At 35.8% G+C, this 24,461-nt stretch overlaps 2 protein-coding genes and 1 pseudogene across 3 annotated transcripts in view; all 3 read left to right on the forward strand.

The window, feature by feature from the left end:
* The window catches only part of LOC119537709 (olfactory receptor 52E8), a 46,329-nt gene that overhangs the window by 13,993 nt on the left and 7,875 nt on the right, over nt 1–24,461 (forward strand). The window contains exon 2 of one of the 2 annotated variants that reach the window (XM_037840251.1): nt 15,210–15,306. The gene's annotated coding sequence lies outside the window, so the exon portion shown is untranslated. Of the gene's footprint in view, nt 1–15,184; nt 15,307–24,461 lie in introns of those variants that run through there. The other variant, XM_037840250.1, reaches the window with a different exon arrangement.
* Nucleotides 5,845–6,810, forward strand: LOC119537693 (olfactory receptor 52N1). Its single transcript, XM_037840236.1, has one exon. The coding sequence runs from the start codon at nt 5,845–5,847 to the stop codon at nt 6,808–6,810; it is 966 nt and encodes a 321-aa protein (XP_037696164.1).
* LOC119537015 lies at nt 13,845–19,467 on the forward strand (annotated as a pseudogene).

A 24,461-nucleotide genomic window follows, 5' to 3' on the forward strand; every position in this document is an offset into this window, starting at 1 on the left:
ATAAATATCTATGCACTGAGCTAGAGTGCCCCAAAATACATGAGGCAAAAACTGACAACACTGAAGGGAGAATAGACACCTCTACAATAATAGTTGGAGACTTCAATACACCACCCTCATTAATGGATTGAACATCTAAACAGTGGATCAATAAGGAAACAGATTTTGAATAATGTGATAAATGTACTAGACATAACAGACATTTACAGAACATTGCCCCCTACAACAGCAGGATATGCATTTCTCAAGTGCATAAGCAACAAAAAAAGAACTGGATAAATGGGACCACATCAAAATTAAAAACTATTTTGCATCAAAGGACTTTATCATGAAATTAAAAACACACTACACAATGGGAGAAAATATTTGGAAAACACATACCTGTTAATGATTTAATATCCAAATATATAAGAAGTCCTTCAACTTAACAAAAAGGCAAACAACCCAATTTAAAAATGGGCAAAAGACTTGAACAGACATCTCTCCAAGAAGATGTAGAAATGGACAAAAAGCAAATGAAAGATGTTCAACACCAGTAGCCATCAGGGAACTACAAATCGAACCACAATGAGATACCATTTCATATCTACTAGAATGCCTACTATTAAAAAAAAACAAAAACAAAATAAGTGTTGGGAAGGATGCAGAGGAATTGAAACAATCATTCATTGCTAGTAGCAATGTAAAATGGTGCAGCCACTGTGGAAGACAGTTTGGCAGTTCCTCTGAAAGCTAAGAATGTAACTATGTGAGCTATAAATCCCACTACTTGGTATGTACCCAAAAGAAGTAAAAGCAGGGGCTCAAACAAATATTGGTACACTAATGTTCATAGAGGCATAATTCACAGTTGCCAAAAGATGGAAGCAATCCAAATGTCCATCATCTGATATTAAATCATTAACATAAAATATGGTATACACTCAACCGTAAAAAGGAGTACAGAATTGTTGCATGTGACAGAATGGATGAACCTTGAGGATATCATGTTGAGTGAAATAAGCCAGACACAAAAGGGCAAACATGTATGATCTCAATGATTTGAAATATTAGAATAAGCAAACCCAAAGAGTTAGACTCTAAAATATAGGTTACCAGGGGATAGGTTACCAGGGGATGGGGTGGGGATAGAGAACGAGAAGTTAAGGCTTAAAATGGACAGGGTTTCTGTTTTGGTAATGGATGATGGTGATGGTAGCACACCATCGAGAATGTAATTAACATCACTGAAATACATATCAGATTGTGATTAAAAAGGTAAATGTTAGATTGTATATAAGGTAACAGAATAAAAATTTTAAAAAAATCCATGGAACTGCACTGTGAACCCTAAGTAAAACAATGGATTATTGTTAACTGAATAGAACTCACACAGGTAATTGGCATATTTGATCTAAATAATAAAGCACAGAGCTTTCTCATAATTTGAGGTACAGATAAAGCATTTTTTAGAGAGAAATTTGCAGTTATAAATAAAATATATTTATAGCTTTGGTACAGGTAAACATTTGTTAGATAGAAAACAAAAATCACAAACCATAAAAGAAAAATTTGGTGAGATGTACTTCATCAACTGCTGTTGGGAAGACCACAATTAACTATATGCAGTAGGAAGAGAAAAATCACAGGCCCGGTGAAAAAAGATTTGCAAGAAATATATTGTACTAATGGTTTGTACCCAGAATGTATAAAGAATATTTTCAATTCAATAATAATAAGAAAAATTAACTGAATTAAAAATAGCAAAATATTTGAACAGAAACTTTATTAAGGAAGATATGTTACATAGATACAAAGTCAAATCATAGTGTGGTACCTATATACACACACTAAACTAAAAACCCTGAACACATCAACATTGTTGAAGATGAGGAGCAACTGGAGCACTCATATACTGTTGGTGGGAATGTAGGATGGTAAAATCACTTTGCAAAACATTTTGTCACTTCCATGAAAATTAAACAGATAGCTACTATATGATTCAGCAATTGCACTCCTAGATGTCTACCAAAAAAAATGAAAATATACGTCTACAAAAAGACTCGCCTGTGTATGCTCTTAGACACTTTATTCATAATAGCCCCAAACAAGAAACAGATGAAATGCTAGTACCGATGAATGAATAAACAAATTGTGGTATACCCATACCATTTAAACATGCTAAAAGCAGTTTAAAAAGAACAAACTACTGATCCTGCCCAAAACATGGATGGATCTAAAAAAATTATGCTGTGTTAAAGAAACCAGACAGAGGACATACAATATTATTAGATGTATGTGAATCTCTAGGAAAGATAAATAAATCATATAATGCCAGAAGTCAGATCAAGGGTTATTTGAGGCTTGGAATAGTAGTTGAAGATTTACCAGGAGGGGCACAAGGAAATTTTGGGGTGGTGATGAAAATTTCTTTATCTTGGTTGTAGACATAGTTACACAGGTGTATATATTTGACAAAATGTATTAAACTGTATATTTGCAATATGTGCATTTTATATATATGAATTATCCATCTGTAAAGTTGATTAAAAATAATCAATTCACTGTAAACCATTTTGTTACCAATAAAATAGAGAATAATCTTACAGTCACCCCAGTAGATACAAGGAAATCATATTATAACTTTCAGAATCCATTCATATGAAAAATAACCCTAAGGCTTTTTGGGAAATGCTTTCAGCTGATTAAGAAAACCTATAAAATCTACAGGAAACATTATGCAATGGTGAATTATTGGATGCTTTTCCAGGATTATAATCACAATTCCATCATTTTCTGTAAAATGTGATTTATTTGACAGAAAAGCATATAAATAGGTTGACATGAATCAGAGTTCCTCTGAAGGTTAGGGTAACCCGTTAAGAACTGATGATCTTCCCAGCAATGAATTTAACTTTCCTGAACAACCCAAGCAGATATTTCAGGGTGGTGGTGGTGGCAGGGAGAAGCATGCATGAAAGTCCCAGGTAAACTTAATCAACCAGTAGGCACATGGGCATTACTACAGATTATTTCATGTGGCTATGAACATTTATCCAAATATGATTGATTCTTTTCTCACTATAAAATGATTTTTACCATTGCCCAGCTGTGCTTCTACACTGTAGCATCAATCCGTGTCATTGTAGGATTGCTTAGGACCAGGTTTGCCCATCCCCTGTTGTCCTCATTGTGCCTCACTGTACTTAGTCATTAGTGATGAAACAGGGATGTCAATGATCACTACTTCTGTTAATCTTTGTGTAAGAGGCAGATTCTAGACAGTGCAATAAAGCAAGAAAAATGCATGAGGAGGGGAAAAGAATGAACAAAATGGCCATAATTCACAGACAGTGTGATGGTATATTTCTAGATAATCCAAAATAATCCATAGAAAAATATGTTATAATTAATAAGCACCAATAATTAATAAGCATCAAGTTCACCAAATGCAAGATCATATATGAAACTCAATTGTTTGCATACCAGAATTGTTTAATTTTCCTCCAAAAACTATTTTTAGTACCCATTTTGTGCATGACATTGTGCTGAGTTTTGAAAAAGGTAGAAGCTGGGTTTGTCTCCCAAAAGGATTTAATTTTAAAATTCCAAAATATTTTCAGATCTCACATTCTCTGTTGTACCAGTAAAGATTATCACGGCAGTGGGCCTAGACTATGTGGAGGGAAAATATGTGTCTTAAGACAACTTCCAATGGCTCAGCCAGTGTCCTTAGGACCCAGATATATCTGATCCCCAAACCTGCTTTCTCATGTTATAAAAATGTAACACATGGGAAATCATTTCTCCTCTGGGGCCATAGTATAAAGAGACAGTAACAACTATATTTTCCCAACTTCCTACCTACAGAGTATCTGTTCACTCACATACAGACATCACACAGACATATACACTAATATAAAATGATGATGCTCCCTCCTACACCTGCCCCCCGGTCTCAATACAGGTCTTGTATCTGTCCTTTGGGGCCAAGAGCTTCACATAAACTTGACTGTGACTTAACCTGTGGATAACAGGTTCACAATTTCTGCAGGAGCTCTGGTTGCTTTCAGGGTCAGCAGATTTCTGAATTGGGGTTGCACTTCTCTTACTAAAGGAATAGGTGCTGATTATGATACCTGGGTGGGAAGAATGAATCGGAGTTGTCAGATGGCGTTATTCTGAAAACTTTGAAAAGGCACAATGTACCCTTCTGTAAGACTGCTTTTCTATGCTGGTTTCTGTGAATTTGATCAGCAATTTTACTCCATTTTCACTCTGATAATAATCTTCTGGGGAAAGTATTCTAGAGAAAGTCAATCCATCCCACTGACAGTGAAAGCTGAAAAACAGTTTCTTTGAAAAAAGGCATTTATCCTGTGGTAGGAGAAAAGGAGTGATGACAGCCTTCTTCCACAAATTCTGTTTCTCATCTACTTTTCCTTTCAGGGAATTGCTTCCATTTCACATCATGGTTATGGTATTTGAATTATTTTTCAATTCAAAGATCTCCAAGTTCATCTACTCTGCTGTTCTTTTAAAAATAAAAAATATAATTTTATAAAAGACACACATGAATAAAGGAGAACCAATCCTACCCAACCTTAAATTTCGAACAGAGACATCCCGAAGTGATAACTGGGCCACAAGAGGTAATATTAATTTAAACTTGGACATTTTGCTTTAAAAGAACCTATTTATCTTACCTCTAAATAGCCCCCTTTATCTGACTGCTTCCTTTCATGCTACTTGTACATTTTTCCTAAGTCAGCACGTACAAGCCCAACATAGCCCACTTCTTCAGACTTGTGTATCATCTTTGCATCCATTCTTTGGTCACTGCTTTCTCCTTATTTCCTCACTATTTTATTACTATCACTCCAAGTCTTCTCCTTAATAATTGAAAGAATTTTGACCTTCCTTTTTCTCCCATATCTGCTTCTTCTATGGACTTTTAAAAAATGTACTGAGTGCCTCTTTTATGCTTTAATAAATTACCTTTAGAGAATATGTAGCCTGTGAAATATTGACTCCATGGCTCTCTGAATTTTTGATATGTATAGAAAATTCTGTACAACATTCTAAAGGTAAAGTCAATTGATTTAATTTAATATGATAAACATTCTCATTAGTCACTCTAACCTTAGAAAAACAGTATCTTCCCATGAGTTATTGCATTTCTAATAATTCTTCAACATCCGTTTTTTGGGGTACCAATTTAACTATCAAAGGAACTAAAGGGGGCTCCTGAAGATATTGGGAAAGGGATTATTTTTCACATTTAGGATCAATCTATGATTCATCTTAGAGAAAGCCATTGGGACAAATGGACCGATTTATAATTGCCTGCATTTAAGTGGTTTCCTGAATGCCAGAATATGGAAGTATGGGCTAAAACTGAATTGGAATAATAGTATGTTCATAAGGTAAGTCTGATCGACTTTGAAAGGAAAGGTGAGACCAGAAGAACTATTGAAGATTGTGAACATTTCAGAATAGAATAGACAACTCTGACTGCGGTGACAGATACCTAAAACACAGAAAACATGTAATTAATCTCTGATCCTCCAATTGGTCAGTTAGTTGCCAGTTTCAGTCTGAAGAATGGACTGCATGATAACAAAAAATCCTATCCTGACACCTCAGGTAGACTTAGTACATCTTGTGAAAGTCTAATGCTTCAGGCATAGTCCCAGAGTATATGCCATGTATTCAACATAAGAGAGTATAGGTCACTGATGTACAAGAAGGATAAATTAGGTATTATGAAGGAGAAAATCTTACTTGTCAGCCTCTCTGAACTCACTTTTCCTGCTTCCAGAGGCAATTCTGTAACTACTATATCAAGAACTTCCAGTAGTCGTTATGTCATTTCTCAATGGCACCAGCCTAACACCAGCTTCATTCATCATAAATGGCATCCCTGGCCTGGAAGAAGTGCATTTGTGGCTCTCCTTCCCCCTGTGTACCATGTACAGCATTGCCATTACAGGGAACTTTGGCCTTATGTACCTCATCTACTCTGAAGTGACCTTACACAGACCTATGTACATCTTCCTGGCCCTTCTCTCCTTCACAGATGTGCTCATGTGCACCAGCACTCTCCCCAACACCCTGTGCATATTCTGGTTCAACCTCAAGGAGATTGACTTTAATGCCTGCCTGGCCCAGATGTTCTTTGTCCACACCTTCACAGGGATGGAGTCTGGTGTGCTCATGCTCATGGCCCTGGACCGTTATGTGGCCATCTGCCATCCCCTGCGCTATGCCTCTATCCTCACTAATTCAGTCATTGCTAAGGCTGGCCTCCTCACGTTCCTTAGAGGTGTGATGCTTGTTATCCCTTTCACTTTCCTCACCAAGCGCCTGCCATACTGCAGGGGCAATGTCATACCCCACACCTACTGTGACCACATGTCTGTGGCCAAGATATCCTGTGGCAATGTGAAGGTCAATGCCATCTATGGTCTGATGGTAGCCCTCCTGATTGGGGGCTTTGATATCCTGTGCATCACCATTTCTTACACCATGATTCTTCAAGCGGTTGTGAGTCTGTCTTCAGCAGATGCTGAACAGAAAGCCTTCAGCACCTGCACAGCACATATCTGTGCCATCATCATTACCTATGTCCCAGCCTTCTTCACCTTCTTTACACACCGCTTTGGAGGACACACCATTCCTCCCCACATACACATTATTATGGCGAATCTCTATCTACTCATGCCTCCCACGATGAACCCTATTGTGTATGGGGTGAAAACCAAGCAGATACGAGAAGGTGTAATTAGGTTCTTGCTTAAGGGAAAGGATGATTCTTCTCATGAAGTTTAAATAATCTTCTGAGAAGTTGGAGGTCTCTTAGGTTGAGAACACCAAGTCAATTGGAAACTCTCCAGAAGAAATCAGATATCTGGCTACAAGAAATATTTTCATGAGACTCGGGTTCTTCTACCTCACTTGAAAGGGCAGGCAGAGACCCTCTGTTTTGAAATGCCAATTTTTCAAAGCATTTTTACTTGTAGGGATATTCACACTTAATTGCTGATAATCTTTTTGGAGGGTAGGGAAGTTCCATTCTGTTTATTTATTTTTTTGTTAGAGAAGTTGTGGCTCTACAGAACAATCATGTATATAATGGAGGATTACAATATGCCATGCTGTTATTAGCAATTTGCTTTGGTGTGTTACATTTGTTACAATTACTGAAAGGACATTTTCATAATTTCACTAACTATAACCTATGGTTTAACTTAGGGTTCACTGTTTGTGTTGTGCAGTTCCATGAATTTTTTTAAAAAAATTACTCTAGTAATTTATATACAATCTGAAATATCCCCCTTTTAACCACATTCAAATATATAATTCAGTGCCTCTAATCATGTTTGTAATACTGTGTTACTATCATCACCATCCATTACTAAAAATTTTCCCTTGTTCCAAATAGAAACCCTACATTTAAAGTCTCAACTCCCTATTCCTTACCTACACACCACCCCCTGGTAAACTATATTCTGGATTCTGACTCTAGGAATTTGCTTAATCTAATTATTACATATCAGTGATATACAATATTTGTCCTTTAGTGTCTGGCTTATTTCACTCAGCGTGATGTCTTCATGATTCATTTCTGTTGTTTCATATGTCAGAACTTTATTCCTTTTTCACAGGTTAATGATAATATTACATTGTGTTTATATACCACATTTTGTTTATACATTCATCAGTTGATGGACACTTGAAAGCTTCCATATTTTGGCAATTGGGAATATTTCTGCTATGGACATCAGTGTGCAAATACATGTTAAAGTCCCTGCTTTCAGTGCTTTTGGGTTTATACCTAGAAGTGGAATTGCTGGATTATGTGGTAATTCTATACTTAACTTTCTGGGAAACTGCCGGAAGTGTCTTCTACATGACTGCAAACAATGAATGAGTGTTTCTGTTTCTCCACATCCTCTCCAACACTTGTAATTTTCCCTTTTAAAAAACAGCAACCATTTTAGTGCGTATGAAATGGTATGTCATTGTGGTTTTGATTTGCACTTCCCTAATGGCTCATGATGTTGAACTTCTTTTCGTGTGCTTTTGGCCCTTTGTATATGTTCTATGGGGAAATTTCTATTCAATTCTTTTGCCCATTTTTTAATTGGGCTGTTTGCCTGTGTGCTGTTGAATTGAAGGATGTCTTTTTATATTCAGGATATATGGTGTTAGAAATCAGGATAATTATTACTTTTAAGAATGATTGACCAAATACTGATTTGACAGGTTATGAAGGGTGCTTGTGAGGCACTTTCAGTGATTTAGTTCTTGACCTGAATGATAGTTACAGGGTGAGTCGAGTCCACTTGATAATATTTCATTATGCTGTGATATTTTCTGCATGCAAATTATACTTCAACAGTTATGTAAAATGATATGTCTTGTGCATACCATCTGACCTCTCTAAACTGTGAAACATGTTTCTTCCTTTGTTCCTATGCTTTCGGTCTATGGATTACAAAAAATGTTTACTTTCCTTACTTTCAGAAGTATGTTAAATTTAACATAAATATAAATTAGATTATTGGTTTAATTTAATCAAGCAATACAGACAAGATAATCATTCACAAAACAAGGCTTCCATGGGGACAAATTCCTACATTTAGTTCCTTTTTAGAGACAGCATCTTAAAACACTGTGTGTGTGTGTTTGTGTGTGTTGTTTTTCTGGTGATTACTTTTTTTACTCCAAGCTATGTTTGAACTTCAGTTAGCTTGCTAATTACTGTATTACAAATGAGTACTCAATTACATTATCTGTCACCTACCCTCTCCCTCAAAATATTGCATATATAGACATACACATTACTCTGTGTGTGTGTGTGTGTGTGTGTGTGTGTGTGTGTGTGTGTGTTTCCACCCTTTCCCACCACTTCCAACCTCATTCCTTTATTTTTCTGTTTTTAAGGTTGGTACCATTTGTTGTGATTCTGGAAATCTTCCTGGATTTGTTTATACTTTGATATTGATAACTGAAAACCAATAAACAGTATTTAAACTGCAACTATGTTAATATTGAGCACTTTATATGAATATTGATTACTTTATAGCCAAGTTAGTATTATATTTCCCTCTCTAATGGTCCAGTGCCATGATCTTTATTTTTCCACAGGAGAGTATTTCCATCAAGGAGAAAAGAAAATCCCTTTTAAACTCCATAACACATTAAAAACTTCTTGCCTGTATTTCTGTCATTTTATTTGCTTTATAAAATATACTTTTATGAAAATAATATTTCTTCACCACTATGCTTAAACTATTTGCCTACCAAATGTAATATTTTAATGAATCTTCTTTCTATGTGTAGACTGTAATGACTACTCTTTATCACTATTCATATTCCAGAATTCCTTAAATCTCTAAAGGTATTTATTTGAATTGATTTTTATATATTTTCTCTTTTCTGAATTATCTTTTTCTGCCAAGATCAGCAATTCTATATATTTTGCTCTTTCTTTTACTACTGTTAATTTTCCTAAATTTTGTATGATTCTTACCTTTCCATTTAAACCTCAGAATAATAGACTAAGACAAATTAGACCTGGCACAATCTCTCTCTCTCTCTCTCTCTCTCTCTCTCTCTCTCTCTGTCTCTTTCTCTCTCTCTATATATATATATCCCTATTTCCCACATAAAAATTTAATTGCCAAAATGGAACATATATTGATACATACATTGATTGAACGGAATAGCAGTAATCAGTATTTCCATGATAGTTTTCCATCAACTTTTTGGAATCTGCATTCTGAATAAAGAAGTAGTAACTGACAAAGCAGACTGGGAAATGCCATGGCCTAAAATACTTTTGAATGTATTTGTCAGCAAAGTGGAATTGATATGTTTGGTAGAATCCCAGAAACATTAGGTATAGTGGAGAAAAGAGATGTTATGTGAGTCTTAAAGAGGAAATAAATTGAAATGCGTATCTGTGATCTTAACAAATGCCTACACCATTTCAGCTTATAAAAATCCCAGTAGCCAGACATTTACACTTGGGGTGAGGGAAAACAAAACTATTCTTTGGGAGGCAGAATTGGTGGGTGGAGAATAGATTCAGGAAAAAAGGAAGGTAGTTGAAGTATTCATTGGCTCTTCAAAATGAAGCCCTCTCTGTTCTAGTAATTTGTGATCTTACAGAAAAATGACTGTATCCCTTCTTATATCCTAAGAGAAAATGTGCCAAAAGATAAGTCCTACTAAAATGTACACAGTCCCCAAGGATCTATTATATTTTAGAATGGAGGAAACTCAAGGGTCACCATACATTTGAGGAACATTTGCAAAATAAATGACAAACACATGATAAATTCACAAGTAAAAAATATTACTAAAAAGTAGAGATAATTTAGGAGGCAGGTAAGTATTTTTTAAGTGACTAAATAAAAAATAACATACTAAACTCTAAGGAATATTTTCAGAGAGATTTGTGAACATATTGTACCCATAAGGCAAGAAAAAAATTCCTATGACACAGGAGTAAGAAGAGAAATAAAAATATTTTTATAAAAGCAAAGAATTTGTAATTGCAAAAATAGTCAAAGAAAAGGAAAATAAAGTTGACAAAAATCTCACAGAAAAGAAAGAAAAAGGGTAAAGCAATGAAAAATATGAAAGGAAAGGAAAGGAAAGGAAAGAGATATAGATAGCTTTCCAGGCAGTCAGATGTCTATTAAGATTACCATAAAAATGGAAAACTGTTTCAAAAAAAGGAAGAATTTTTCCAAACAAATATAAAATAATATATCCTATAACTAAATTCAAAATTGTTTATTTAACCAGAAAAATATTTAACAAGGACAGACCCTGGATATACCACTGTGGAATTAAAAATCATAAAGATAATAAAACTTCCTTGTAGAAAACAAGCCTTCAGATGTCAAGGAAAGCAGGTCACATTTAAAGTGTAAAAGGTAAGCTACCACCATCTGGTAAATTTTGATGCTGGAGGACAATGGGGCAGTATTTCTTTAATTATGAAAATAATCGTTAGCCTAGAGTTCTGCGCCCAACCCAAAATAATCAATCAAATATGAAAAGAGCAAAGCTATTTTAGATATGGAAAAATGAAGTTGACCTGTGTAGAAATTTTTCCTAGAAAATTATTTAAGGATGGACTCCCCAAGATGAGGGAGTAAATTAAAGTAGGCTGACAGATGGGATTCAGGACTTAGGACTTGGGTATGGGAAAGGAAAGAAAGAATCCCCACAACTCTGAAAGAGGTGCAAGAGTGCAATAAGCTTGATTAGAGGAGCCCCAGAATGAAGTTACCTTGGGAAAAGGGGAGATTCTATATGTTAGTAATATTTTTCAGACATTGAAATAAAATTTGAGGATGCATTAAAGCAATGTAAGAAAAAAATATTTTCAAAAGATGAGGAAGGCAAAAACCAAGAAAGGAAATAAAAAGCATACTAATTCACTCTGCAGAAGACTATTTATGTTTAGCATTTAACACATAGCCAAGAAATATTACACAAAAGTTTAAAATAAAAACATGAACAATTTCTTGTCCCCTCCTCTGGGATTCACCAGTCTGTTCCTCAGTGTCTCAAAATGAAGCAATGTCTAACTCTTTAAAATTATTTTGTTGTTGTTGTTGTCATTACTGTTTGAACATAAACTTAGGGGACTGAATGGTAACCACGTGTTTGAGTAGGATTAAGTTAGCAAATATCATTCTAGATAACGTGAGCAGAGGGCTAACCCTTGTCCTGGAGTTTCCCTGAAATAATCAAAAGAAGGAGGAGTTACAGTATGGGACAGGTACACCCTACTAAAAGTTATAACTCACCCCAGGCAATTCATTCAGTTTATTTGGAGAAAAATCTCAGTTATGTATTTTGCTTTTGTTTCTTTTCTTCATTGGATTTGGGGAGTAAGGTGTTATATTCAATTTAAAAAACAGAGATGTGTTTGTGGTATTCTTATTGTGCTGGTGTGTGTATGTTTCCTGGACTTAAGAGAGCACTTGGTTTTCTGCACACAGAGGTGGAAAAGGTTGAAGATGGGGACAGTTTTTCTGCAGAATAACTTTTTACTATTACTTTGATTGTCACCCAATTTTTCATTGTTACCATTACCTGAACATCTAACCATTATTGACAGGACTTCCTTTAGCAGAGTTTAAGTAGATCAGATCTAATGATCCTTGCAGCTCCCCTTGAGGGGATATTCTGAGAGCAAATTCTTATACTTCCTTTCTTTTGTTAACGCCATCCTGCTTTATTTAATTTCTTCCAAGAATTTGTTGAAATTCTTCCTCTACCACTCTTCTTCAGTATGATGTGTTCTGCCTTCCATTTGGTACTTTTTAATGTCAGGGGGATACAGCCCTCTCCTTTATTTTAACTCATAACCACATTGTTATTTCCACTTGCTTGACAGGGAATAGCTCAGATAAATAATTAAAGAAAGTAATTTGAATAAGTCCATGTAAATGAAGGCATAAGTGACTGAGAACTTATTTGTCCTTATTTGAATAGAAATTCAAATGCATTTCAAAATTAATGGGATTAAACTCAAAATCTTCTAGCTCAGAATTGCAATTCATCAAAAAGTAAAGAAGTCATTTTTCCACACCATGAAATCCAATGTAATATGTGATCCCTGATTCTTGTTGTGTGTAAGGCTGATCCCGCCTATATCTACTTACGGTCTCCACGGACTCCCCATTCCTTGACACCAAAGTCTGGGGAAGACCAGGTACACTTAGAGACTCTTACTGAAAGAAGTGAAATGTATACTTGCCTTTGTTTTCAAGGGCAAAGAGTAGACAATTTGGGTGCACTTTTTCCTTAGTAAAACTTGGCAATATAAATCTTTAAAAATTAGCATATTTTTGATTGAACATTTCCAAATCTGAATTTCTTTATGGAATTAATCATGAATGTTTTGATGTTAATTATAACCTTATTATAATACAACATATTGGAAATAAACTTAATGTCTTAAATTAGAGGAATCTGTAAAGGAAAGATTATAGTGATATAGTAGAATAATATGCTGATTTTGGAACTCATGTTATAGAAGAGTTATTGATGAGAGAAATGTTCCTGTTATATTTTTAAATGTAAGCAACTAGTTATGCAATACCATGTCATTTATGATCCTGATTTTCAGAAATATTACACATACAAGGAAATAAAGCACCAAAATGTTAACAACAGGCATTTCTGAGTTTCACAAGTATGACTTACTTAAAATGTCTTTATTGTTACTGTTTTTCTTTTTCAATCAATCAACATTTACTCTTTTAGAATCAGAATAATAAACAACTAAAACCTTAGTATATAAGCTCTCACACACATGTACATATTTCCTTTATGTTGAATTGCCTTAGACCAGAATTTCCAACGTCTAGTCCTAATAGAATGGAGTATCTGTGGCATGGGAGTTCTCTTGTGATCTTCCCTCTTTTGGAGGCCAGCTATGGTTGAGGCAGTTGTTTTGTTTTGTTTTATTTTAATATATAAAGCTTGGCATCATGTTTTCCCTTAGAATCCTGGGTTCTTTGATGATTCCCAAGCCCAGTTTCACACCAAGAAGACTCAGTACTCCTAAGGATTTAGGAGATTATGCCAGTTCCCTTTGAGAAGTCAGCTGGGCTGAGCACTCCTGGTTCGAGGTCTATAAGGCAAAACCAAAGTGTTGCCCTCACATGCATTCTTAGGCCCTCTCCCTGGCATGAGCACTTTCCACATTCCTTCTTGTCTGGAGCCTCATTGTGGGTAAGGGGTGATTTCTGCCTTCCTGACCATTCAATCCGAGGCTTATTGCATGACAAAGTCTAGTATTGTCCTAGTCTCCCTGTGTCACAAGGATCATGGGGCACTGCCCTACAGAGGATGTTACTGGTGATTACTTAGTATTGGGAAAATTTAATAGGTCATTATCATTATACTTTCAAAGCAGAGACAAAACTGGCCATGGATGTGTGCTCTCGTGTGGGCAAGGGACAAGTTAAATGCTCTCAAAATCTTCAGAATATAGATATTTCTTGTCCTCTTATTTATTTCTAAGACTAAAATATGTGGTACCATGCTACAGACAGAGAATTAGATAATGTTCCTGAGCACTGTTAACTGAAGGAAAGATGACAAGGTACATCCTCCTCCCTCCAAGTCATTAACACAACCTTCTGTAGTCCCTTTCCCTTCTTCAGTTTAGTCATAGAACTTCTAGTGAGCCAAATAAACACCAACTTACCAATTTTCTTTTGTCTAGGTATTGTTTTCATTCATGGGGCAAAATAGGTGGCAGACTTTCTCCAAACACTAAAACAGTTTACAGATCAGTAAAAGGATATGATAAATATACAAATATTTCTAGCACACCCCCAAGTTATCATCATCATGAAAGAGGGAGAAAGTTTGAGTGCAGAATAGGGAAGAAAGGTGACTTTCCAGAAGAGAACTGAGTTTGGCTTAAAACTGATATAAATATGCCTCACCTGTATTTGGTGTAAAGGGCGCAGTGTGTCTCTTTGGGAAAGCTGTTGGACATACTGATTCTTGGTTAGATAAAATGGCTATAGTAACACTGAATTGGTAGATCATTATAAGAATGTGATAAAATTCCTGCATTCATTAAATAATCATTGGTAAATATATAGAAAAATAATACTGTTGCTGGCTTTTCACTAGAGATTTGGATAAGTATTGCAGTTTGTATACAAATTGCTTACTTACATGTAACACAAATCTAAAAGTATCACAATGGATGCACAAAGAAGCCTTCTGCTAAGTGACAAATGGTACATTGCCTAGCAAATGGAGGATGGTTAATGGAATTTGGTTTGACTTAATTTAGAGCCCATACACTTGAGACATACAGGCTCATTTTTAGCACCTCCTTTCATTAAAGGACCGGAAAACAGTATATCAGAAGATGAAGCAATAGCAGAGAATTCAGAACTTTATCCTGGATCCAACTCTCCAGGGAACTGACATTCTCTCCTGGGTGTTGAAAGTTCCTGACAGGATTTTATTCTGTGGCCTAGTCTCTAACTTCCTTTAAAAATGCTGTTCTAGGCTATCAATTGAGAAGCATATAACATAGAGGCAAAATGGAAGTGAAAAAGTGAGTCTTCTCTAGTTTCCTAGCCCCTAAACAGTGCCTGACTCATCCTGGTTGCTCTGGGACTGGCATTAAGTGATGTTCCAAAGGAGCCCTTTTCTGTTTTTAACAGCCAGTGGCAGCCATTGGACACAGCAGAAGAAGCAACAGTGATGACATCAATCCCTATGTTCTCCGTGAGGTCCTGGAGGCCTGGAAACCTGCATTAGGTAATGGAAACTATTGTTACTGAGGACAGAGGGAAATTGTGACTGGTATGTGGTGTGCTGTGTTGTTTTGTAGTACAGTGTGTCTCTTTGTCTGCTTCATTCAAAAAGTCTCAATGTAGTACAGAGGCAAAACCTTGAGTTGTAATTTCCTCTCCGCAATTTTGTCATTATTTTACTTTTACCACATTTCTAAAGTCTGTCTCCTTTTTGCTTCCTTATAATCACAGACAATAAACAAATGACAGTGGAATTTCATGGTAAGCCTGAATGATAATTGTTTTAACTATGTTTCCTCCCCTTTGAAAGAGAATGAATGAATAATGCCACACAGTCCCCTTGCTCTTTCCATGGAAGGATGGAAGCTGTATCAGATGACTGAAATGTTGGTTGAGGGAGAAACTCTAAGTAGCAGAAATTGAATAGGTCCCAAGTTTGAAACACTGAGGCTCATATTCTTTCAGAGGAAAAAAGCAATCAATCAAGCAAAGTAATGAATAAGTAAAGAAAAAAAAAAAAAAAAGAGACATCACTTACTTATCTCACCAAAGCTTGTCAGCCCTTGATGTCTTCTTTAATTGCTTTTACAATGGATTTGGTTTAGAGGAACATATCTGAGGTCTGAAGATATGAAAACCTGGATTTGATTCTGCTTAAACACTAATAGCTTTGGGCAAGCAAGTTGAACATCCTTAACCTGGCCAGGGCATTTAGTGATAATAGCTCATCTTAAATGTAAAGTCCTCCTCAAAAGAAGTAACATTTTACCATAGTGTTTTAGAAGACTATCAAGATAAGTATATAGCAGAAAGACTTACAAATAGGGGAAAGAAATTGAGCAAAGCCACTGTATGCAGTATTTTGGGATTCACAAGTAGTCTAGCCATGTTTAAGCAAGACATACCAAGATACAGTGACTGTATAATTCATCATGCAACCAGGATACATTTACATGCTTAAGGATATGGGAAGATTAAAATGGGAGAGGAAAAATAAAAGGAAATTTTACTTTCTTGAATGCCATGCCAAGGAATTTTTCCTTGACTCTCAAAGATGTTGAAGATTATCAAGTAGTCAATTAAAATATCTTCAAAATTATGCTATATAACAAATTAGATCTGAAAATTACAACAGGCAAAGCAAAAAAGAAGGTATATGTGTCTAGGTGATCTGTGAAACAGTGAGAATAGTGATTGTTCTAGTTTGCTAATGCTGCCGTTAAGCAAAATACCAGAAATGGATTGGCTTTTATAAAGGGGGTTTATTTGGTTACAAAGTTACAATCTTAAGGCCATAAAGTGTCCAAGGTAAGTCATCAACAATCAGGTACCTTCATTGGAGGATGGCCAATGGTGTCCGGAAAACCTGTTAGCTGGGAAGGCACGTGGCTGGCATCTGCTCCAGAGTTCTGGTTTCAGAATGGCTTTCTTCCAGGATATTCCTCTCTAGGCTGCAGATCCTCAAAAATGTCACTCTCAGTTGCTCTTGGGGTGTTTTTTCTCTCTCGGCTTCTCCGGAGTGAAAGTTTGCTTTCAATGGCCGTCTCCAAAATGACTATGTAAGCTGAAGCTCCCCTCTCTGCTCCTGTGCATTCTTCAAAGTGTCCCTTTTGGCTGTAGCAAGCTTGCTCCTTCAGTTGGAGCTTATCAAGTGCTGCAGTGAACTAATGAAGGCCCACGTTGAAGGGGCAGGGCCATGCCTCCATGGAAATTATCCAACCAGAGTAATCAACCACAGTTGGGTGGGGCACATTTCCATGAAAATGACCTAATCCAATCATTCCAACTTAATCCCCACTAATATGTCTGCACCTACTAGATTGCATCAAAGAACATGGCTTTTTCTGGGGACATAAAATATACAAACTGGTACAGTGATAAAAAGGGAGGTCTGATAACCAGAAATATTTCTGTGTTAAAAATAGGAGTTCTTGTTCAAAGACAGACTACAGAAAACAGGCATCCTGAGGTGATCTGGATGGAGTAACAACCAAGAAATTCTTACCTATAAAGGAATTGTAGTCAAAATTTTATTGTAGTCAAAATAAAAATTGTAGTCAAAATATCAAAGATTATAAAAATACTAGTTTGGATAATGTGGTGGATGATGGTACTGTGATCCAAAAGACAGACTCAGAGTTAGAGCATGATTTTGGCAGAGGGTAGAGGCTGAAGTGGTGGATTGTTTTGGGTATGGCAAATTTAAAATGTCCATGGAAATTTATGGGAGAAATATCCAGCATGTATTTAGAAGGAGGACTCAACAATTGTGACATAGTTTATATTATAAAACTAATGGTCAGAAATTTGCCTTATATTATTTATATTTGTGGTCATTAAAGAGGAAATATTTCCCCAGAGAGGGGAATACAGGGAGAAACTAATGAATCTGATTCTCAAGATGTATGTAAGGACAGGAGACATAGAAAGGAAATAGATATCCTCAATGACATCAAGGGGGTTATGGGGTATTTGAGAAAGGTAATTTTCTTTTCCTTTTCCTTCTGGAGACAATTAAGTTAGATACACATTAATGGCCACTGTCCTAGCATTTCATATACACATAGCATCTCACATACATTTTGATGTATTAGTGTTTCCAAATCACCAGTCTCCTATCCTAGTAGTGAAATATACTTCTTATTATTTTTAAGAATTCTTGTAATAGCCTTGCAATATAAATGAAGAACTGGGGCTTCAACAGTGAAGTAAATCTCAGCAAGTCACACACCTGGTACAGAGGGAGCTGTCTTTACAATGAGGTATTATTTCATAGAAATAAACATAATCTTCCAATTTTATATTGCAGCATAAAGTAATATAATAGATGAATTCCAGGTCAGTCATTATACAACTGCAATATGTGCTGCCATAGGATATGTGTTCTGTCCAGCCAAGATGTACACTAAAGACTGCATGAGATTTGGAGTCTTATATGAATACCAGTTCTAGCCTTGACGTTGTATCACGTTGTATGATATTTAACATTTACTCAATCTCTTTGTACTTCAATTTCTTCTTCTACTTGATGAAAGAAAACACTAACAACTTTTATTTATGGCTTTCAAAAACTACATTTAAACTGTTTAAAACTTTTAAAATACTACATGCTGTGTACCACTGATCAATAAGTAGGGTATTTTCATAGTCATTATCATTCAAAATTGTTGGTACTGTTATGAATGTAATTTTATTCTAAATGTTAGTTTTGTTTTGCGTGGAACCTTCTATTTTTCAATTCCTTCTCCTCAGGATAGAGACTTCTGAATAAATAGAGATCCTCTATTGAATTAGTTGTGCTGGTATCCAACAGTTCATATGTGGCCCCAGAATCCTTTATTATTAATAGCATTCCTGGTTTGCAAAGCACACATTTGGATCTCCCTTCCACTCTGTGCAATGTATATCACCTCCCTTGTGGGTAACCTTAGCCTTGTGTACCTCATTCATCATGAGGAGTCCTTACGTCATCCAGTGTACTTCTTTCTGGCTATGCTCTCCCTCGTTGACCTCATCACTTGCACCACAAATCTACCCAGAACACTGGGCATTTTCTGGTTAAATATCAATGAAATTAACTTCAATGCTTTTTTGGCCCAGATGTTCCTTGTCCATGGGTCATAGGTGTTGGAATCTGGGGGGTGCTCATGCTGATGGCTGTGGACTGTTATGTGGCAATTTTCTACCCACTGCATTATGCTACCATCCTCACTAATCCTGTCACTGCCAAAGCAGGGCTTGCTAACTTCCTGAGGGGTGTGATGCTGATGATTCCTTTCCCATTCTTGGTCAAGCGTTTGCCTTTCTGCAAAAGCAATATTATCTCCCATACATACTGTGACCACATGTCTGTGGTGAAGTTATCCTGTGCCAGCATCAAGGTCAATGTCATCTATGGTCTGATGGTTGCCCTCCTGATTGGAGTGTTTGACATCAGCTGTATCTCTGTGTCTTACACTATGATCCTCCGAGCCGTCATCAGCCTCTCATCAGCAGATGCCTGGCAGAAGGCCTTCAGCACCTGCACAGCTCATATATTTGCCATCATAATCACCTATGTTCCAGCACTCTTCACTTTCTTTACCCACTGTTTTGGGGAGCAAACTATCACACTATTTTTGTGGCTAACCTCAATTTGCTTACTCCCCCAACTCTTGATCCTTGACAACTGAAACTACATGGAAAGAATACAATGAAAAACAAAGAAGAAAATGTTCATGCATGTAGGTCATCATATCTTTTGCATTTTCCCACTCAAAGTACGTTTTTGCAACCACAGCGGGGAATTTGATAGCTCATTTAGATTTATTATTGGCAACTTGCCTTTTGTTTTGTATTCTATCATCACTTTTGATTGGATCATTGATATGTGCTCACTACAGCTTTCCCTCTAATATATCTAAGATTTGTTTCTTAATCTTTGAGAGAATCGTTAATGTTTTTAATCCATTGTCATAATCCTCTTCAATCTTCCTGGTCATCTATACACACTATATTATCATAATACACTATAGTAATAAGTTTCCTTATAGTTTTGTTTAGTTAATGCAAAAACAATGTTTTCTTTGAAGGCATTGGTTATATAATATATATGTTTATTTTTAACTTTTCAAGTTCCAACATAACATAGTATAAATTTTGAATGAAACAAAAATTATTAAATGTCTAAATGAATGAGCTACATCTCTTAGGCCCTGTGTTAGGTACTAACAATTGGAAAAACAACTAGAAACATTCTCCATCATAATGGAGAATTTTGTATAATGGACCATATTCTTAGCAGAACATGAGTAAAAGAGTGAAAGAAAATTTAGTCACTGAAATAGTTAAATAAGCATGTAATTAGACTATAGTTTAGATAAGCATTATAACAGAGATTGGCGCATGGGTTAATATGTTGCAGAAAATGATCATGTAAGTTTCAGAGAATTAGAAAGTCACAGATACGTAGTATTCAAGCCAGGATTAAATCATGAGGAAAACCCCATTTATCAGGAAGACAAAATTAAATTTCATTCAACCAACCTATCCTTTGCCTTTTAGCATATTACTCCGGAGCAAGCACATTCAATTTATGAATACCTTTATGATAAGATTTATGTACTTATAATTCAAAAAATTGTATAAATCAGCAAAAAACAGAATTATTTTGAAAAGAGGATGCATATTTGTTTACTTATAATTAAAGAATTTTGATGACCATATACAGGTTAAGAAAAAAAGCCATGAATTTAAAAATTCATTTTTAGTATTTTAATAGCATTTAGTAAACATAATTTTTTTCAAAAGTTGTACAGACTAACTACATAGAAAATAAAGTTTATGTATAACATATGATAGGCTCCCAAATAATAAATGCAATATAAGATTCAAAACACTTATACTGTTTTTGAATATTTATTTATTTTTCATCATTTATTGATCTCAGGACTTAAGTATACCATGTCTACTGCATAAATAATGCTCAAAACTAGCAGAGGAATGAAAGCCACATATGTGTACTCTCTCTGCTATAGTCTCCCAGTTAAATAATATCCTTTTTGGAGCACACCAGTCATCAGTGATCACTCTCCAGTTTCTTCCACTTTTATCTCTGGAACATCTAATATAACAGTTCTTAATGTGTGGTCCATGGACCTCTGGGAACCCAAGAAGTTTTGGGGGGTCTCTACAGTCACCAACAACATAAAAAAAAAATACTAGGACATTATTTGCCATTCACATACTGTATACTATTTACTGTATGATTAATTTTGTAAAACTTTTGAAGACCTGCATAACTTAGTGGACCAGTATTTTCCAAATAACAAATGCTTGATGTTATAAAATGATTCATGGGTAAAAAATTTATTTAAGTGTAAGATAGATCAATGAGTTTTAATGTAGCAGAGCATAAAAATTTTTTTGTGTAGCTTCAGACTCTACATTGCAATTAACCTTTAGGGAAAAATAAGGTATGGATTTGGGGTGTAGTATCAAAGAAGACTAAGACAATTTCAAGTATTTCCTTCTAGCTATTCCAATACACTAAAAACTAAAAAGGCAGATCTATGTAGCACATAAGAATACCCTTCAGAATGACCTCTCAACTATTTGGAATCTCTTAGCCATTGAAACTTTATTTTGTTTCATTTCTCTTACCCCTTTTGGTTCAAGAAGGCTTTCTCAATCCTGTGATGTGAGGGCCAAGCTCATCCCTGTGAGTCGTGTGCCATGTTGCCGGGGAGATTTATACCCCTGGAAGTCATGTCCTCGTAGGAGGGAGGGCAGTGAATTTACCTGCAGTGTTGGCATAGAGAGATTGGTCACAGCTAAGCAACAGAAGAGGTTCTCTGGGTGGGGGGGGAGGGGGGACTCTTAGGCACAATTTTAAGTAGGCTTAGTCTCCCTTTAAAGTAACAAACTTCATAAGGGCAATCCCTAAGACTGAGGGCTCGGCCTTCTAAATTGGTAGTCCACAATACTTGTGAGAATATCAGTAATTCCCCAGGTGGGGAAGTTTAAAATTTCCATATTTTCATCCAGTCCCTCAAGGGGGTTTGCAAATATGTTTTATTCTCTGCCCACATTACTCCAGGATGTACTGGGGCTTCACACTAACCTATATAAACAAACCATATTTCACACCCTATTCAAAGTTCCATGTAATTATGGTATTTCAATAAACTGACCATACAAGTTAAATTGTATAGTGTGTTACAAACAATATAGATTTTGCACCTAATAAACATCTCTTCCTTTGGTTTCACACAGAAGCTGAAGTTTTAAAACACCATCAGTATTGTCCTTTATCCTTTAGTCTGATTTACCTTAGTCCTAACCAAGCCCATTTCATTCATATCTCTGCTTGAAATCTGATCTCTTTTTCATATTCCTTAACATTTGCCATATGGGGTAATGCTGACATTCATAGCTACTGGAACTATGGTTCTGAATCTCAGGTGTCACACAGGTACCCAAAGTTCCGGGGAACTACCAGGTTATACACGAAGAGCTCAGAATCTCGGAATTTAGAAATAGCCATTACAACTCAGGAATAGATGTATCTGCTATAAGAGCTTACTATTTAGGAAACTTTACAATAAGCCTTCCCATGATAACCTATGCTCTCAGATTCAGTTCTCAGAGTTTTCACAGTATAGTCAGTCCATATTAGTGAGACATTATAATGTTTGTCTTTTCATTTCTTGTTTATTTCACTTAACATACTGTCCTCAATGTCCATTCTCCTAGTTGCATACCTCACAAATTCAATCCTTCTTGTAGCAGCTCAATATTCCATTGTATGTTTACACCACAGTTTCCCATTCCATTCATCAATCGATGTACCCTTAGGCCACCTCCATCCACTGTGAATCTTGAATACTGTACAAATGTCCATTTGTGTTCCTCTTTTCAGCTCTTCCAAGTATATACCCAAAAACAGGATTGCAGGACCAGATGGCAAACCCATACCTAGCTTCCTGTGGAACTACCATACTGCCTTCCAGTTGGGCTGTACCATTCTACATCCACCAGCAGTGATTAGGAACATCCCTCTCTCCACATTTTTCCAGCACTTGTATCCCTCTGTTTATTTTTTAGACAGTTTTATTCATACACCATACATTCCCTCCTAAGGAAACAATCAATTGTTCCTTGTATAATCACATAATTCTGCATTCACCACCACTATCTATATGAGGACATTCCCATAGAAAGAGGAAGGGGTGAAAAAAGAAAAAGAAAGGAAAAAATGATAACTAAAAAGAAATAAAAGAAAAAATAAAATAAAAATAAAATACAATAAAAAGTTTAGACAACAACACTAAAGCCAAGAATCCCATTACATCTCCCTTATACCCCCCTCTTATAAACATTTAGCTTTGATATATTGCCTTTGCTGCAATCAATGGAAGCATATTACAATGTCACTGTTAACTATAGACTCTAGGTTGCATTGATTGTATTTTTTCCCCAATACCATCCCATTTTTAACACCTTGCAAAATTTGAATTCATTTATTCTCCATAATGTAAAAATATTCTTCTATTTGTACATTTAATCACCATCATTGACAACTCTAGTTTTCACTATGCTGTACCATCCCAGTCTTTATCTTCTATCTTTACTTCTGATGTCTTAGTTGCCCCTAAACTTATGCTTTCAACTATATTCATAGTCTTCTTTGTTCAGTGTACTTACAATATTGTGCTACGATCACCCAGTATTGTGCTATCCATTTCTGGATCTATACCATCAATCCTGTTGAACATTCTATACTCCTTAAGCATCAAATGCCCGATCTTTACCCTCTTTCTATTTCCTGATGTCTTCATTTCTACACTGTTCTCCAAACCTCTCTCTCCTATCTTTTCCTATCTGTCTGTAGCACTCCATTTGTATTTCTTGTAGAGGAGGTCTCCTGTTCACAAACTCTCTCAGTGTCTGTTTATCTCAAAATGTTTTAAAGTCTCCCTCATTTTTGAAGGACAGTTTTTCTGGATATAGGATTGTTGGCTGGAAGGTTTTCTCTTTCAGTATCTTGAATGTATCATACCAGTGCCTTGTTGCCTTCATGGTTTCTACTGAGAAGTCCACATTTTGTCTTATTGAGCTTCCCTTGCATGAGATGGATTGCTTTCCTCTTGCTGCTTTCAGAATTCTGTCTTTGACATTGGACAATCTGAATATTAAGTGTCTTGGAGTATGTCTATTTGAATCATTTCTGTTTGGGTATGCTGTACTTCTTGGACATATAATTTTATGTCTTTTATAAGAGTTGGGAAATTTCCTCTATTATTTCCTCTATTATTCTTTCTGCCCCATTTCCCTTCTCTTCTCTTTCTGGGACACCTATAACACATATATTCATGTGCTTCATGTTGTCATTCAGTTCCCTGCTCATATTTTCCCCTTCTTTTCCCTATCTGTTTGTTTGTGTGCAGGATTTCAGATGTGTTGTCCTCTAGTCCAGTAATCCTTTCTTCTACCTCTCCAAGTCTCTTCTTGTTATGTCTCCTTTGTGTTTTTCATCTGTTATATTCTGCTTTTCATTCCCATAAGTTCTGCCATTTGTTTTTTCAAGCTTACAAATTCTTCCTTATGGTCACCCAGCATCTTCTTTATAGCCTTCTTTTCTTTTTGGTACATTTTGTTTCAACTCATTGAATTGATTTA

The sequence above is a fragment of the Choloepus didactylus genome, chromosome 6 (genome assembly GCF_015220235.1).
Source record: "Choloepus didactylus isolate mChoDid1 chromosome 6, mChoDid1.pri, whole genome shotgun sequence".
In the NCBI taxonomy this organism is placed as follows: Eukaryota; Metazoa; Chordata; class Mammalia; order Pilosa; family Megalonychidae; genus Choloepus; species Choloepus didactylus.

Bases quoted from the DNA above. Each gene is read 5' to 3' on its own strand.
- LOC119537693 (XM_037840236.1), top strand. From the start codon at position 5,845: ATGTCATTTCTCAATGGCACCAGCCTAACACCAGCTTCATTCATCATA.